The sequence below is a fragment of the Neomonachus schauinslandi genome, chromosome 3 (assembly GCF_002201575.2).
Source record: "Neomonachus schauinslandi chromosome 3, ASM220157v2, whole genome shotgun sequence".
Classification (NCBI taxonomy): domain Eukaryota; kingdom Metazoa; phylum Chordata; class Mammalia; order Carnivora; family Phocidae; genus Neomonachus; species Neomonachus schauinslandi.
In genome coordinates this window covers 148,971,308-148,987,927 of record NC_058405.1, presented here as the reverse complement: position 1 = coordinate 148,987,927, position 16,620 = coordinate 148,971,308, and the positions used below count along the sequence as shown (strand labels likewise).

Sequence of the window (16,620 nt, the reverse complement as noted above, 5' to 3'; positions counted from 1 at the left end):
GAACAAGGAGCCTGATGTGGGGCTCCCTCCCAGGACTCCAGGACCATGACTTGAGCCAAAGGCAGACGCTTAACCAACTAAGCCATGCCCCCGCCCCAGGCCACTTTATAAAGAAATAATCATTATGGAAAAAAACTGGAATTGAAAAATGTGCCCCAGCATTAGAAATTCTATATAAAACATATAGTTCTTAAGATTGGAAAGAAGAAATATTTTTCTCTTAAACTTAAAACAATGAGATTCCTTTAACTCAAAATAGCCTAAGCTCATTGTCCTCATTATCCTTTTTTAACCAGAGTTGAAGGGCAAAGCTGATAAAAAAAAAAATTCCTAATTACACCACTTTTACTCATTAAGGTCTTAGAGAAATTTAAAAAATGGTAAGCCTTTTATAGATTAAGTATAATTTAGGGCTTTATCAATGAGGACAGAGAGGAAGGGAAGTATCTTACTGATATTTTAAGAATGGAGAAAAAATTTACAAACCAATACAAATGGACCCCACTGCTCTGATGACACTCAGAAGTGTGCCTTCAGCTATTTTACTAATCCTCAGTAAGCGAACCAACGGTGCAATTCCATTCCCTTCACATATTTGATTTTGATGCATCCTGCTGTCCTTACTCAGAGCTATGACTGCTTCACCTCCTGGTCAAGAAAAGCAAGAAATATATCTGATACTTCAATGTGCTGCTCTACATTGTGCAAATTTATGCATAGGAAATAACTTACCAACATACTGCATTTTAGCTGATGGTGACAAAAGCATGTTTATTATAAAGTTGTATCCAATCTGTTCTGCCATATACTTCTGTTGTTTCAGGGTTTGTCCTGCCAAGGCCCAGAGGGCTACAGCTCCTTGTTCCTTAACATCTGTTTGAAACGCCTATTAAAAAAAAATATTCCATTCTTTCAATGAGCATTTATTGAACACTGTAGGGATGTTTTATAAAAAGTCTATTCTAGGGCACCTGGGTGGCTCAGTTGGTTAAGCAACTGCCTTCGGCTCAGGTCATGATCCTGGAGTCCCTGGATCGAGTCCCACATCGGGCTCCCTGCTCAGCGGGGAGTCTGCTTCTCCCTCTGACCCTCCTCCCTCTCATGCTCTCTGTCTCTCATTCTCTCTCTCGCAAATAAATAAATAAATAAAATCTTTAAAAAAAAAAAAAAAAGTCTATTCTAGGGGCACCTGGGTGGCTCAGTCGGTTAAGCGTCTGACTCTGGGTTTTGGCTCGGATCATGATCTCAGGGTCGTGAGATCGAGCCCCATGTTGGGCTCCACGCCAGGCATGGTCTGCTTGAGATTCCCCCCACCCCCCACCAACATGCTCGTGCTCTCTCTCTAAAATAAATAAATAAATAAATAATAAATAAATAAAATCTTAAAAAAAAGTTTATTCAAGAATTGGTTTTAGTTTTCTTTTCACTTTACTGAATTCAGTATTGAATACTTTGTCTAAGAAAAATGACAAGTTACCATAAAGTTCCTACCTTGAGGAGTTTTAAAAGGTATTTACTTAAGGATTTTTCCAGAAATGCTCTCTGTATACACGGGTTGTAACTAGCCAGTGATTCCACAGCCATTGCACCCTTCACTTGGACACTCAGTTGTTTCCCCTTAAAAAGAGCCACCAGAGGAGGAATGGCTCCCTCCATGGCAACAGCATCCTGAACATCCCTATTGGCACGCGCCACCTCAGCGATTGTAGCAGAAGATACGGCCTTCAACACGTCTTCAAATGAATTCAAGACACAGTTAAATAAACCTTTTAAAAATATAAAAGTGCAACTTATCACTAGATTCCCATATTACAAAATCAAACTTATATAGAGTGTATAGAAAATTGAGAAAATAAGAAAAATAGAAATAAAACTGTCCAGATTCTCACCACCCAAACAACAAATATTTCATTTACTCTCATTTGCTTTTTAAAGGAAAAGATATATTTAAGTAGTGTTATAGACATATTTAATATAGTTGTACTAAAAGCACAACATCCTGCATTTTAATTTACCAGTAAAACATTTTCCCATTCTTTGTGAGCATCAGTGTCTCCTAAATGTTCCACTGATGAGTGTATCACATTTCCTTATCCATTCACCTTTTTAAAAAATACATGTCATTTCCAACTTTTCACGGTTTTAAACAATATGTAGGAGAAATCTTGGCACAAAAGGTATTTTCCCTTCCTGTTTTTTCCCTTAGTGTAGAGTCCCAGGAATTACTGGAATGATTTAATATATCACAGTAAATTACTTTCCAAAAATGGTAATTGCATCTTACCCTTCCATAATCAGAATATGAGAGTTTCAATGTGGCCTTACCTTTTTAAGTATAGATATCATCATTAAGAATAAATACATACATTTAGCTAATTTGATAGGCAAAAAACTGTGTCTCCTTTTATTTCATATTTTTGGTTACTGGTGAATCTAAATAGTTTCATATATGTTTATTAACCAGTTGTATTTGTTCTCTTTAAAAATTATAGAAAAGTTGCAAGGGTAAGTCTGAGAACTCCCTCAAGATTTAGCAACAATTGATATACTTCCATTTTTTTTTTTTTTTTTTTTAGCATTTTCTTACTTTCTGTCATTCAGATTAGTTATCTCTATTAAGGCCTTCTTGTTCATACCCATTTATAAATATATATATATATATATGTGTACATGTATATATGTGTACATGTATGTATGTATATATATCACTTATATCAAATATATTAACTTTTTGTTACGAATATTTTCATCATTCAATCATTTGCTTTTTCAGCAAATACTTTATTGAGGAGCTACTACATGCCAGGCACTGTCCTAGGCATTAGGAAACAGTGATGAACCGACAAGACAAAGTCCCTGACCTTGCGGAACAAGCCAAAGGCCAGAAGTATGAAATAGCAATATGTTCCATACTACTTCAGAGTAAAATAAGAGAGGGAGGGAGTGATAGGAAGTGATGGGAAGGTCATTTCCATTTGGAATGAGAAGGTTAGAAGGGCATATAGGCTATGACAGAAATTTGGGCTTTATCCTGGGTGACAAAGAGCCAGTGAATGATTTAAAAGAGGGTAAAAATATGATCAACTTTGCATTTTACATACATCACTCTAGTAATACTTGAAATGTTGTTAAACCCAATAGGTTGGGGCGCCTGGGTGGCTCAGTCGTTAAGCATCTGCCTTCGGCTCAGGTCCTGATCTCAGAGTTCTAGGATCAAGCCCTGCATCAGGCTCCCTGCTCAGCAGGAAGCCTGCTTCTCCCTCTCCCTCTGCCCCTGCCCATCCCTTTCTCTCTCTCTCTCTCTGTCTCAAACGAATAAATAAAATCTTAAAAAAAAAACAAAACCCAATAGGTTACTAAAATTAAGAGAGTGTGGGTGGATCATTCTTTTACCCCATACTGCTGCGTCAGTCCAAAATGTGGAAATTCCCACACTCAGGCATGTTGCTCATTTCTCCCATAAAAGGAATAGTGAATTACATAATTTCTTTCTTTTTTTTTTAAAGATTTTATTTATTTATTTGATAGAGAGACAGCGAGAGAGGGAACACAAGCAGGGGGAGTGGGAGAGGGAGAAAAGCAGGCTTCCCGCGGAGCAGGGAGCCCGACGCGGGGCTCGATCCCAGGACCCCGGGATCGTGACCTGAGCCAAAGGCAGACGCTTAACGACTGAGCCACCCAGGCATCCTGAATTACATAATTTCTTAATTGGAGAATCAGTCATCACAAATGCATTTTGTGCATTTGTAAATATGGCTGATATGGCTGAAGTTCTGATCTCTATTTGATTCCTGTGTCTACTTATCAATTGGATCCAAATTCTAAAGGGAGAGGGGCTATCTTAGTGCCTCAATAATCCAAACTAGCTCTAAAGCTCAGAGGAGAGGTCAGGGATTTGGGTAGAGAACTGGGAAGAATAGATTATAACCATAACAAGGTTCTGAAGAGTAAATACAGTTGCTTAGGAGAGTGTGCTGTATTAAAAAAAAAAAAAAAAAAGCAGACCAAGAACAGAGCCTGAGGAACTCCCAACTTCAAGAGTTGGATACAAGAAGTTTCATAATGGCGATGGTCTTTATCTTAAACTCTTATGAACAGAATTCCAAAGTTTTCAGATTTCAGAAGGTAACGACTGCATATACTGTCTATTACCTAACATCCCAGGGAGTGTGGAGAAAACACATCTGCAGTGAAATGTGTCAATAATCATTCTAAGAAGGATGAAGTGCTCCTTAAGTTTTGCTGATAGTTTCCAGTTGAAAAGCATTTTGTATACTTTCTGTTACATATTTCAATTTCATACAGACCTTTGTCAATAACACAGAACAGGACAATTGTGTGCCATGAGAAAGATGAAATGTGAAGCATTACAGGAATGAGAGTATGCATGCAGTCACAAACATAAGTGGAAGAGTGTGAAATAAGCAGCTAAAGATGGGTGAAGCGAAGGCTTAAACCAAACCAAACTCAACAAAGGTTGAGGAACTCCTGGAGACAGGGGTCAAAACTAAGAAGATGTTAATAAATCCCTTATCTCAAGAAACTGCTGTGACTCTGCTTTGGGGCCATTTTACCTTAATGCATGAAATCTTAGAGTGGTTGAGAATGGTTAAGGAGATATTGGAATTAATAAAATTCCTTTGTGAACACCTACAACTTAACAACCCAGCTAACAGCCAAGAGAATTATTTGTTAAAGCATTAAAATTATAAATGAAGCATTTATAATTTATAAACGAAGAGAAAAATAATTAATAATTTTTTTCCCAAAATTATCTTCCTTGGAATGAGGAGATAATATAGATTATAGTATAGGATAAGTTACTTTCATTTAGATAAGGCAAGAACCCAAAAGAAACAATTTCAACAATTTATTTCTATAGCTTTCTTTCATGAATTTATTTACTGTTTATTTGTTCAAATGGCCTCTATAATTTGTGCTTTGTTCTAGCATCTAGGATTTGGAGGATGAAAAAGGATAGGGAAAAACTAGTCCCTGTCTTTACATTTTTTTAGGGCGGGGGAGGGGCAGAGGGAGAGGGAGAGAATCTTAAGGCAGCTCCACACCCGGCATGGAGCCAGACTCAGGGCTCAATCTCACAACCCTAAGATTAGGGCCTGAACTGAAATCAAGAGTTGGACACTTAACCAACTAAGCCACCCAGGCATGCCCCGCCCCATCTTTAAATTTTAATTAAGGAGATAAAACACAAATAATAAAGAACAATTATAACAAGTAAAAATTCTATGGCTAAAATAAGCATAAAAGCTGGCCCTCTCTAATGCTATTTTTTTAAACTTCTTTTTTCTTAAAAGATTTTTATTTATTTATTTATTTGACAGAGAGAGAGCATAAGCAGGGGGAGCTGCAGGTAGAGGGAGAGGAAGAAGCAGGCTCCCCACTCAACAGGGAGCCCAATGCAGGGCTAGATAGATCCCAGAACCCTGGGATCATGACCTGAGCCGAAGGCAGATGCTTAACTGGCTGAGCCACCCAGGCGCCCCTCTAATGCTTTTTTTTTTTTTTAAATTGAAGCATAGTGGACAATGTTATATTATTTCAGCTGCATAACACAGGGCATAGTGATTGGATGATTCTATGCATTATCACTAATGCTATTCTTAAAAATGATAAAGTAGGGGCACCTGGGTGGCTCAGGTGTTAAGTGTCTGACTCTTGATCTCAGCTCAGGTCTTGATCTCAGGGCTGTGAATTCAGGCTCTGCATTGGACTACACAGTGGGCGTGGAGCCTACTTAAAAAAAAAAAAAAAGTAGAGCATAGTTATTGATGGAGGGCCAGTTAGAGCAGATGACCTTAGGAATTTATAATGAAGGGAAAGGACTTTCAAATGATTTCCCCATACAGAGAGGTTCTTAGAAGATGATAATTTTTAAAAAGATTTTATTTGTTTGTCAGAGAGAAAGATTGAGAGCACGAGCAGGGGGAGAGGCAGGCAGAGGGAGAAGCAGGCTTCCCGCTGAGCAGGGAGCCTGATACGGGGCTCTATCCTAGGACCCTGGGATCATGACCTGAGCCGAAGGCAGATGCTTAACGACTGAGCCACCCAGGCGTCCCTAGAAGATGATAATTACTTTGAAGGTCTAAAGTAAGAGAAAGCTCTCTTCAACAACCCCCTTATCCATAACCCTATCTTACATGTTAACCAACATATTTTTTCTGTATTTATTCCTGAAAACCTAGAACAGAAAGATGATAAACTGCGGAGGAAGAAAAATGGGCAAGCTTTTCCCCAATTTTTTATCCCCTCAAATTTGGGGAAAACCATGGATTTGAAGCTTACCCTGTTATGTGTATGCTCACTGAAATGAGATAATTCTTATAGAACCTAAGAGACCATTTGCAGCACAGACAAGAGCTACCTCATAGCTTGTGATGTTCTTGGTGCTGATATGTACTTCAGAGTGTGATAATTGGCCTAACGACCTGATGACCTAGAATTTTGCTATCCAATATCTAACAGCAAATCTGAAATTTTTGTGGTAACTTACAAAATAGTTCCCAAAGATCAATATATGTGTTATTCACACAAGGAGTTATCTACTCAAGTCCCTGGGTATATTAACTGCATTATTTTCATGATTTGTGCCAGTATTTCCATTTATAAAAAAGTCCAATTAAACTTTTATGTTAAACTACGGCTTTGAGAGTCAATTCCTTTTATAAACCAGCATTTGAACTTGAGTGTTCCAGATATTTAGTTTATATTATATATGTGTAGATCCATTCTAAGATAAATCCTGACATGTATTCATATAGGACAAGTCCAACCTGTATTGCTTCACTTAATATATCTGATCACTTAGGAATAATACAGAAGTTGAGGCTCACCTGAATCAGAACTCAGAAATGTGATAAGATGTTGGATGCCTTTATGGTCTCTCACTGCTCGTTGATTTTGTTCATTTCCCATACATAACACCCGTATACAGTTCATTACATTTATGAGCACATTTTCTATGTCTAACTTCAAAAGACTTATCAGAGCTGGGATTCCATTCTACAAATAAATAAACAAAAAATTGATTGATGGGCACGTGATGTCATGAGCACTGGGTGGTATTCGCAACTGACGAATTGTTGAACATTACATCTGAAATTAATGATGTACTATATGTTGGCTAATTGAATTTAAATTAAAAAACAACTGATGAATTGTATAACACTACATCTGAAATTAATGAGGTACTATATGTTGGCTAATTGAATTTAAATGAAAAAACAACTGATGAATTGTATAACACTACATCTGAAATTAATGATGTACTATACGTTGGCTAATTGAATTTAAATGAAAAAACAACTGAATTATGTAAGATTTATGCAATCTTTATTTAAAAACATAAGTCTATAATCTTTCTTGCTATAAATATCTGCTTATGTAGGAGAGGATGATTGCCCACAAAAGTGTCTACTGGTATGTCACATTAAATGACAGTTAATATAAGTTTGAGCATAAAGTGGCCTCCTCTACACCAAAATAAATCAAGGGCTACAAGGTCACTGTAACATTTAATAAATCTCTAAAAAGTAAAGCAACTGAGTAAGATTAATTGAATACACTGCCAATTTGGAAATACTTGCCATTGCAGGCATTGTGCTGGTAATTGGTAATTATATTTGTGCAACACAAAATATTTTTAAATGTGAATATAATTTCCTAATTTTAAATGGACTAAAGATGGCATTTCCCTCTGTTACCAGAAATAATGCAAAAGTATTAAGAAAGATAAACAGAAACGCAATCTCATTTTCCATGAAGGCAGGAGGCATCTATACTGTTGAGTCACAGTAAGTCTGTGTGAGTTACCAGCAGAGATGAGAGAGATACCCCACGGCTGCTGTCCACAGGAAATGCTAGCAGAGCACAGTTTCCCTAAATGAGTTGCGTCTACTTTGAGGGGCAGAAAAAAGAAATACACAATTCTCTGTCTGAAACAACAGGAATGGGTATGCAGGCTCTCTCCTGGGTCTATTTAGCATAAAGTTGCAAAACTTAAGGAAGGCAAGGATTAGCAATGAATCATACTGACAAGGTGTGTTTGGAAGAAGTAATCTCTTGGTGAGGTAAAAAGGAAGAGATGGACTCTGCACTGTGGAGGAAACAGAAGCTACATTGTGAGGTACTATGTACCAGTCTCTGTTGGCTTAGGGAAAAGTAAAGCTGAAAGGATCCATGCATACAAATCCGTGGCATAAGTCATATCCTTGCTAGCCCAGAACTGGGCCCCTTCCCACATATACTTCCTGCAAAGAGCCAGGCCAGAAAGAACGTATCTAATTCAAAGATGAGTAATGATCATAAAGGAACTAGAACGGCATCTGTCCACATATATTTAAGAAAAAAATAGAAAACCTTATGGCAGATGAAAACGGCTCATCAAAAAAATATTGCCACAAAATAGATGAAATTGTAACCAAAAGTGGTATATTATTATCAATGAAAAAATTAACGAGGCAATCACTTCTATAAAACAAGAATGCACAGGAGAGACATCAGAGCTCAGGGAAGATTTTTTTTTTTGAGACAGGGGAGATGAAACGAGAGCTGAAAAAGTTCAGGAAAGATGTGGAGAAATGTAAAAGCCAAACTGTAATCAACACAAAAATAAATCAATGCTGAAAAACATAGCAAGTGACAGGATAGGATTGAGAAAAAAAGAAAAATGAAATAAAATGAAACAATGAGTGGAAAAGGACTAGAGAAAAAATGATAGCTACGTAAGACAGGAAAAGGTGATACAATACACAAATAATTAGTGTTTCCACAGATAGGTGGTCATTTAATTCAGACCAATAAATTCAGTGGTCAGTATTTGACTTTCACCTTACAAGAGCTTTGACACTATTGATCATTTTTTCCTCTTTGAAACACTTTCTTCACTTGGCTGATAGGACAACAGATTCTTCAGGTCTCCTCCTACCTTGCTGGCCATTCCTTCTTAGTCTCTTTTGAGGTCCCTCCAGATCTTTCAACTTTCCCACAGAACCTGGTGACTCAACATTCAAAATATAATACAGAATGTGATCACGTCTCACCGTTTCCACTATTATCATCCTGGTCCAAGACATCATTATCTGTCATCTGGATTACCATAATAGTTTTTTAATCAGTCTTGCAACATCCACCCTTGCCCACCTATTTCAAAACAGAAGGTAAAGTGATATACATCTCTCCACGAACTTCCCAGAACAAAATCATTCAATGGCTTAACTCACTCAGCATATAAAGCCAAGGTGTCTAACAGTTGCCCACATGGCCCTACATGATGGGTTCCACCACTACCCAGCTAAGCATCTCCTATTTCTCTCCCCTCAGCTACTTTTGCTTTCCTGCTGTTCCTTGAACATGCCAGGCACATCCCAACTTCCATTAACTTTGCACTTGTCTCCTCTGCCTGGAGTGGTCTTCCCAACAGAAAAACATGACATACTCTCTAACCTACTTGAGGTCTGTACTCAAATGCCAACTCCCCCCTTCCCTTTCCCTGCTTTACTTTCCTCCTTATCACTTCTTGTCACCTAACATACTATATATTTGGTTTATTTGCTTTGTTTATTGTCTTGCTACTCCCAACTACAAATTCCATGACACTGGGGTTTTGTCTGTTTCATTCACTGCTATCACCCCAGCATCTAGAATAAAATCTGCCATCTAAGAAACTCACAAAAAGTACTTGTGTGAATGGACTAAAAGAATACTACAGGAAAAAAAAAATACTTAAACATACAAATTCAGGAAAACATTCCAAAAATAAAAGATGAATATACATGTTGAAAAGTTATACCAAAGGAAAAATAGGTAACTAATGTTGATCTGTCAGTCCTGGACTTTAAAGATAAAAAGAGAAAGAAGACACTGACCATACAGAAGATTAAAAAATAATAATAACAAACTATGACAGAACTAAGATTAAATGTCATGCCAATAAATGTAAATGGGCGATACTCAATAAAAAGTGAAAGGCAAAGCAAAACCTAAACACACTGTATACAAGGGACACACTTATCCTAACTCCAGTTAATTGTTAGGTTAACTGGAGATTTATAAGTTCTAAATAAATAAAGACTAACTCTAGCGGTGGGCCTGGGGTGTCTATATTTCTAATATATTTTCCAAATGATAACCAACCAACCAGTAGGAAATGACTCAAAAAAAAGTTAAAAAGGATAGGCAAAGCCAAATTAAACATGAGAACACAAAGGAAACAGATCATAAACATAATTCTGGACAAGACAGAATTCAGGGCAAAAGTATTACACTTGACAAAAAGAGTACATTTTATGATGTTAAATGACTCAGTCCCTGGTGAAGAAGCATCACCTGAAGAAAAGTATAAAAATAATCTTTTAACTATCTACTAAAAGATCTTAAATAAAACATTAGCAGACACAATAAGGTGGGTGTTAACTGAGGAACTACAGCATGGCAAAGACTGCTTGGTATTCACAAAAAGTAACTTTCTGGTATACAGTTAGACTACATTTTCCAGCCAGAACAGAAATAGCGAAAGTGGGAGTGTTTCGTATAATATCTTCTCATAAACAAGAAGCAACCACATCGTAGAGCTAAGTAGGTACTTGGCCCGCCTTCCACGTTATCCCAGGTGATAGTTTCACCAGATATTTTTGTTGAGAAACAGTCCTCCCTGGGCCTCTTGCACTCCTACGTGTACTGGAGTGCGCCAAGATCATCACAGCTCTTTCACCTGAGCCATTCCTCAGGATTTTTATGCAGCCAGTAATCTTGAAAGGTGCAGGAACGTCTCCCTTCAAAGAATAGGCTGGCTTACTGACTGCTACCAAAGTGACAGGGGTCTTAAGCTCGAGATTCTTCTGGGGCAACACAAACCCAATGCATGGGTAGCCTCCCTTGGGGCCCACTGTGTTGCCTTGGGAGAAAGGGACACGGGAATCAGACAACTCTGCCGGAGCTCATGCCCTTTGCTGTGCTTGCTCTGGTACTATCTTGCTCTTGTTTACTTTTGGCACTCATGGGATTGTGGCAGGTTTGTTCTTTGCCATCTTCCCTGAGACTGGAGTTCTTCCCTGGGAGTTTCGCCGCTGCATGATAACATGGGTGTGTACCTTTCTAGCTTCTATATAAGGGAATTATTGTCAGTCAAAATGATATTCTATGAAAAAAAACTTACATATTTGGCAATAACATCCTTGTTTTCAAGTTGAGCAATGTCATATAAAATGACCGCACAGCGAGAATGTAGTTCAGGCTCATCAGAAGCCAGCAGGCTGACGAGAGCTGGAATGCCTCCTGCGTCTACTACAGCATGCACTATGCTCGCGTGGGTTGAGATATTACTCAATAACCCAACTGTTTTGCACTGTACTTTTATTTTGGAACCTTTTAATAGATTAATTAAGGCAGGAATGGTACCTGTAATGAAGAAATCAAGAAAAAAACATGAATTATTTGTAACCATTTATAGTTAACATATTATGATAAAATCTAAATAATGGTTATGGTCATTGCCATATAAACAATTAGCAAATAATTCTATGAAATATTTATAAAATTATTTGAAACTATATGAATATACTTTTTTCTGTCTTCTCTACAGTTCAGGCAACTCTCATTGTTCACACATTTGATGTTCACACAGCACACAAGCCTATATTTCATATTGGCAACTTGAAGCCACCTTGGAACCATGGATTTTTGGCTTAAGATGATGGATGAATAAATTCTTTGAGCTACCATATGACAGAGTTCAGTTTTGATATTTCATCCAATTTTTGGGGTGGTATTTGTGCAATTAGTTGAGCATTTTATTATATTTTACCCATTTTTTTTTTTTGCAAGCAACTGAAAACAAAAAGTGCTGAATCTAGTAAAAAGCAACTTTAGCTTCATTAATAACAATTGATTCAAGGATGGAGATCACTGGATAAGGTGAAAAATAGAAAATCTGGCTTCAGCTAGATGCTTATATAGCAGTTCAATGTGAGAGAAATAAAAGAGCATCCTCTAGAGCACACAAGAAATGCTGGAGAATATAACAGGTAAAATTAGGGCTTTATTTATTTATCCACTTGAAATGAAACCTCCTTCATGACTTATCTATGGTTCGCTTTTTGGACACAGAGCTTTTTGTACATGTTTTTAGGAACACTAAATAGTTTTAGGATACTACCTATATTTTTTATTCATTCATTTATTCAGTCAACAAATATTTATGGAGCATTTCATGTGTGCCCAAAATCTACATTAGAGCTGTGCATACCATACTGGACAGTGCAGATAGAACATTTCCATCATTTCAGAAAGTTATATTGGATAATGGTGTTCTCAAAACAACCCAATGAGGTAGGAATTATTTGATTAACAAGGAAATTAGGGTTAGAGAGGGCAAGCAATTAGCCTAAGTTCTAAATGCAGAGCTAGTTACAAACCCAGGGCTGACACAAAAACAGCTATTTTTAAAAGTTTTTATTTGAATGCCAGTTAGTTAACATACAGTGTAATATTAGTTTCAGGTATAAAATATAGTGAGTGATTCAATACTTCCATACAATACGCAGTGCTCATCACAAAAAAACCTGCTGTTTTTAATTTAAAAAATAAATTGTGTAAATACAGACTAGGGATAATTTCCAAGTGAAAGTAAATATAAAAGGTAGTACAGTAAGTAATTTAATATCATTTTTGATATTGCAAAATTTTTAGAGAAGTGTTTATAAAGTTTTTTGATCATGTGCAATTTCCATGTGAAAAATAAAATATAAAGTTGTCAGAGAAAGACAAATACTATATGATTTCACTTATATGTGAAATCTAAAAAACAAAATAAATGAATAAACAAACAAAAAGTAGAATCAGACCTCTAAATACAAAGAACAAACTGATGGTTGCCAGACAGGAGGGATGTGGGGGGGAATGGGTAAAAAAAAAAAAAGGGTGAAAGGGAATGGGAGATACAGGCTTCCAGTTATGGAATGAATAAATCATAGGAATAAAAGGTATGGCATAGGGAATATAGTCAATGGTATGGTAATAACGTTGCATGGAGAAGACATAAATAGACATTTTTCCAAAGAAGACATCCAGGTGGCTAACAGACACATGAAAAGATGCTCAACATCACTCATCATCAGGGAAATGCAAACCAAAACTACAATGAGATATCACCTCACACCTGTGAGAATGGCTAAAATTAACAACACAAGAAACAACAGGTGTTGGTGAGGATGCAGAGAAAGGGGCACCCTCTTGCACTGTTGGTGGGAATGCAAAATGGTGCAGCCACTCTGGAAAACAGTATGGTGGAGGTTCCTCAAAAAGTTAAAAATGGAACTATCTTATGGTCCAGGAATTGCACTACTGGGTATTTATACAAAGGATACAAAAATGCAGATTCAAAGGGGTACATACATGTTAAATACCAATTAATAAATATACAAAGAAGATGATGTTTATAGCAGCATTATCAACAATAGCCAAATAATGGAAAGAGTCCAAATGTCCAATGACTGATGAATGGATAAAGAAGATGTGGTGTGTATCACACACACACACACACACACACACACACACACACACACACAGTGGAATATTATTCAGCCATCAAAAAGAATGAAATCTTGCCATTTGCAACGACATGGATGGAGCTAGAATGTATTTTGCTAAGTGAAATAGTCAGAGAAAGACACCATATGATTTCACTCATATGCGGAATTTAAGAAAGAAAACAGATGAACATATGGGAAGGGGAAAGAAAAAAAGGGGAAAGGGCAACAAGCCATAAGACTCTTAATGATAACAAACTGAGGGTTGACGGAGGGAGGTGGGTCGGGGATGGGCTAGATGGGTGATGGGTATTAAGGAGGGAACTTGTTATGATGATCACTGGGTGTTGTATGTAAGTGATGAATCACTGAATTCTACTCCTGAAACCAATACTGCACTGTATGTTAACTAACTAGAATTTAAATAAAAATTTGAAAAAAAATAAATAAATAACAGATACTCACTTATGGTGAGTATAGCATAATATATAGAGTTGTTGAATCACTATGTTGTACGCCTGAAACTAATATAACATTGTGTGTCAACGATACTCAAAAAATATGTATGTATAAATATATATTTATAAATCAGTAAAAATAAATATTTATATCTATATATATTTGTCAGGTAAAGGAAGTGATCTTAGAAAAAAGAAAAATGGAAACTTAAAATCAACTAAAATGTTTCCTCTACAATTAAAAATAGATTTTGAGGGGCGCCTGGGTGGCTCAGTCATTTAAGTATCTGCCTTCAGCTCAGGTCACGATCCCTGGAATCAAGCCCCGCATTGGGCTTCCTCGGTGGGGAGCTTGCTTCTCCCTCTCCCTCTGCAGCTCCCCCCGCTTGTGCTCTCTCACTTGCTCTCTCGCTCTCTCTCTCTCTCAAATAAATAAAAACTTAAAAAAATAGATTTTAAAGTGATTGAACATAATTAAAGCCCTACAAAAAATAGCGTAAGCAAAAGACAGTTAATAGATTTTACATCACCTGCATCCAAAATATATTTCCAGTATCCATCATTTGCTAAGCAAATTACTTCCAAAGACATCACGGCCATCATCCTTCGTTTATAGCTTTCACACTGCAACATTTCTGGTAAGTGTTCCACAGAAAAACACATGTTATAATTTTACAAGTAGGAATGGAATGACTGATCTGCTTCTGTACAGGCCAAGTGAAGCTGTGAGTTGAGATCACCACTATCACCACCAAATGCTATTCATTAAATTCCCTCTGTGCATGGCCTTCTGTGAGGTGCTGAACAGATTGCAAATGCCCATCATCTTTGAGGTTTTATAATCTATAGAATTGATAAAAAAAAACCTGAAATTTTTTATCTTTGGTCTGAATGACTTAGATTGACTGGTCATATGGTTCAAGTACACTGGGAAAACAGTATACCTTTCTCTTGCCTGAAATCAGTTGCTGAATAGAATCTGAATGTGGGGGCAACTGGGTGGCTCAGGCACTTAAGTGTCTGTCTCTTGGTTTCGCCCCAGGTCATGATCTCATGGGTCGTGAGAGTAAGCCCTGCATTGCTCCACGCTCAGTGGGGGGTCTGCTTCAGATTCTCTCCCTCTGCCCCTCCCCCCACTTGCGTGCGCGCTCTAAAATAAATAAATCTTTAGAAAAAAATTTGAGTGTGAGTTTTAAAGATGGCAAAGTAAACTACATTATTGTCAATAAAAATTTAATATCCATTAAATCATATATGAAGCTTTATACATTTCCTGAGGATGAAGAAGACACTTCAAAAAATCTTAAATGAACTTATACTCCAGACGAGATAATGTAAATAAATATATATGCTTCTAAACAATGTCTATGGTACAAGAAAAAAAAAAACACATAGAAGTATCCTTTCCTGGTCTCTCTTTACCCAACCCCTTGTCATAGCAAATCTGGTCCTAATCCTACCTTGGCTAGATTCCTCCATGGAGCTCTCTTTTAAAATTCAGCTACTACTCAAGAGCTAAAACTGGAGGTGTCTAATAAACTTTGACTAATGCTTCCTTTCCTCATAGTGGAAATGGGCGCTGTGAGGAAGGAGAGCTATTCCAGGGCTCAAAGAAGCAATGGCCAGATGCTCACTGGTTATTGTTGTGTTCAAGTCATTATCAGCACTTGCCAACAATGGCTGCATGAAGGAGTGGCTGTTGGGAATTTTTTGTGCCATTAGGCTATTCCTGTCGGGCTGGTTCTTCCAACTATTGAGGTATTTCAAATGCGTTATTCTCTTAAAAGTAACAGGATGGTCTTCTGAGTTCCTCCTAAAAATGCTGGGATATAATGATATATATGCATGCAAATAAACACTGGAAACACTCTCTAGTATCTCTTGGGGCTGATACAATTAGAATGTGTTCCCAGTACCCAGTAAATTCCAAAATCAGGTATTGAGCCACTTTTGAAACTAATTACTCAGACTTCTTGAGACAGTAGAATGGAGTTGAAAACCTTAAATATATCTTATCCCATCCTAAAATGAGTTGTTGGGAAAGCCATCAGTTTTCATTCCCCAATTGGTTTCATTTTTGTTTAGTAATGTAATACAAGCTCATGATTCAGAGTTAAATGTTACTAAAAGGCCTATAAAAAAATAATAGTGGCTCCTTGCCTCACCCTCTCCACTTTTCTGAGTTCATCTCTCCAGATATAACCACTTTGGACTCTCTCCCTATACCTCCTGTGATTTACATATCTCCATATTTCCAAATACTTACACCCACTTTCACTATATCGATTTGAGACATCATCGATTGACTTCATGTTATGGTAAAGGAGAAGCTAGCTCTTTCAACACTGTGCTGCCATTTCCTCTCTCCCCTTCCCCATGTTTATAGTATTCAGTTAAATTAATATTCCATACTTACATTATAATGCCTATACAGATATTATTCACAAGTAAGCATTGTAGTGTACTACAGTTTTGTCTCCTTTCTTACTTTTGTTTTTCCTGGAGGTAAAATTATTTCATCTGCTCAGTGTTCATTGTACCTATTGGGAATGCCTCCCACATTTTCCCTTTGGCGTGGGTACACAGTTTCCATTCTAGGACTTCCCTTTGCTGTCATC

The 16,620-nt window shown here is 37.2% G+C and overlaps 1 protein-coding gene across 1 annotated transcript in view; it reads right to left on the bottom strand.

Annotated features, from left to right (window-relative positions):
• The window catches only part of ANKAR (ankyrin and armadillo repeat containing), a 69,536-nt gene that overhangs the window by 17,643 nt on the left and 35,273 nt on the right, over positions 1-16,620 (bottom strand). The window contains exons 9-14 of the mRNA XM_021702887.2: positions 14,533-14,637; positions 11,174-11,415; positions 6,852-7,020; positions 1,492-1,733; positions 733-886; positions 487-648 (exon numbers count right to left, since the gene is read on the bottom strand). Coding sequence (XP_021558562.1) covers positions 487-648; positions 733-886; positions 1,492-1,733; positions 6,852-7,020; positions 11,174-11,415; positions 14,533-14,637 — 1,074 coding nt within the window. The remainder of the gene's footprint in view (positions 1-486; positions 649-732; positions 887-1,491; positions 1,734-6,851; positions 7,021-11,173; positions 11,416-14,532; positions 14,638-16,620) is intronic.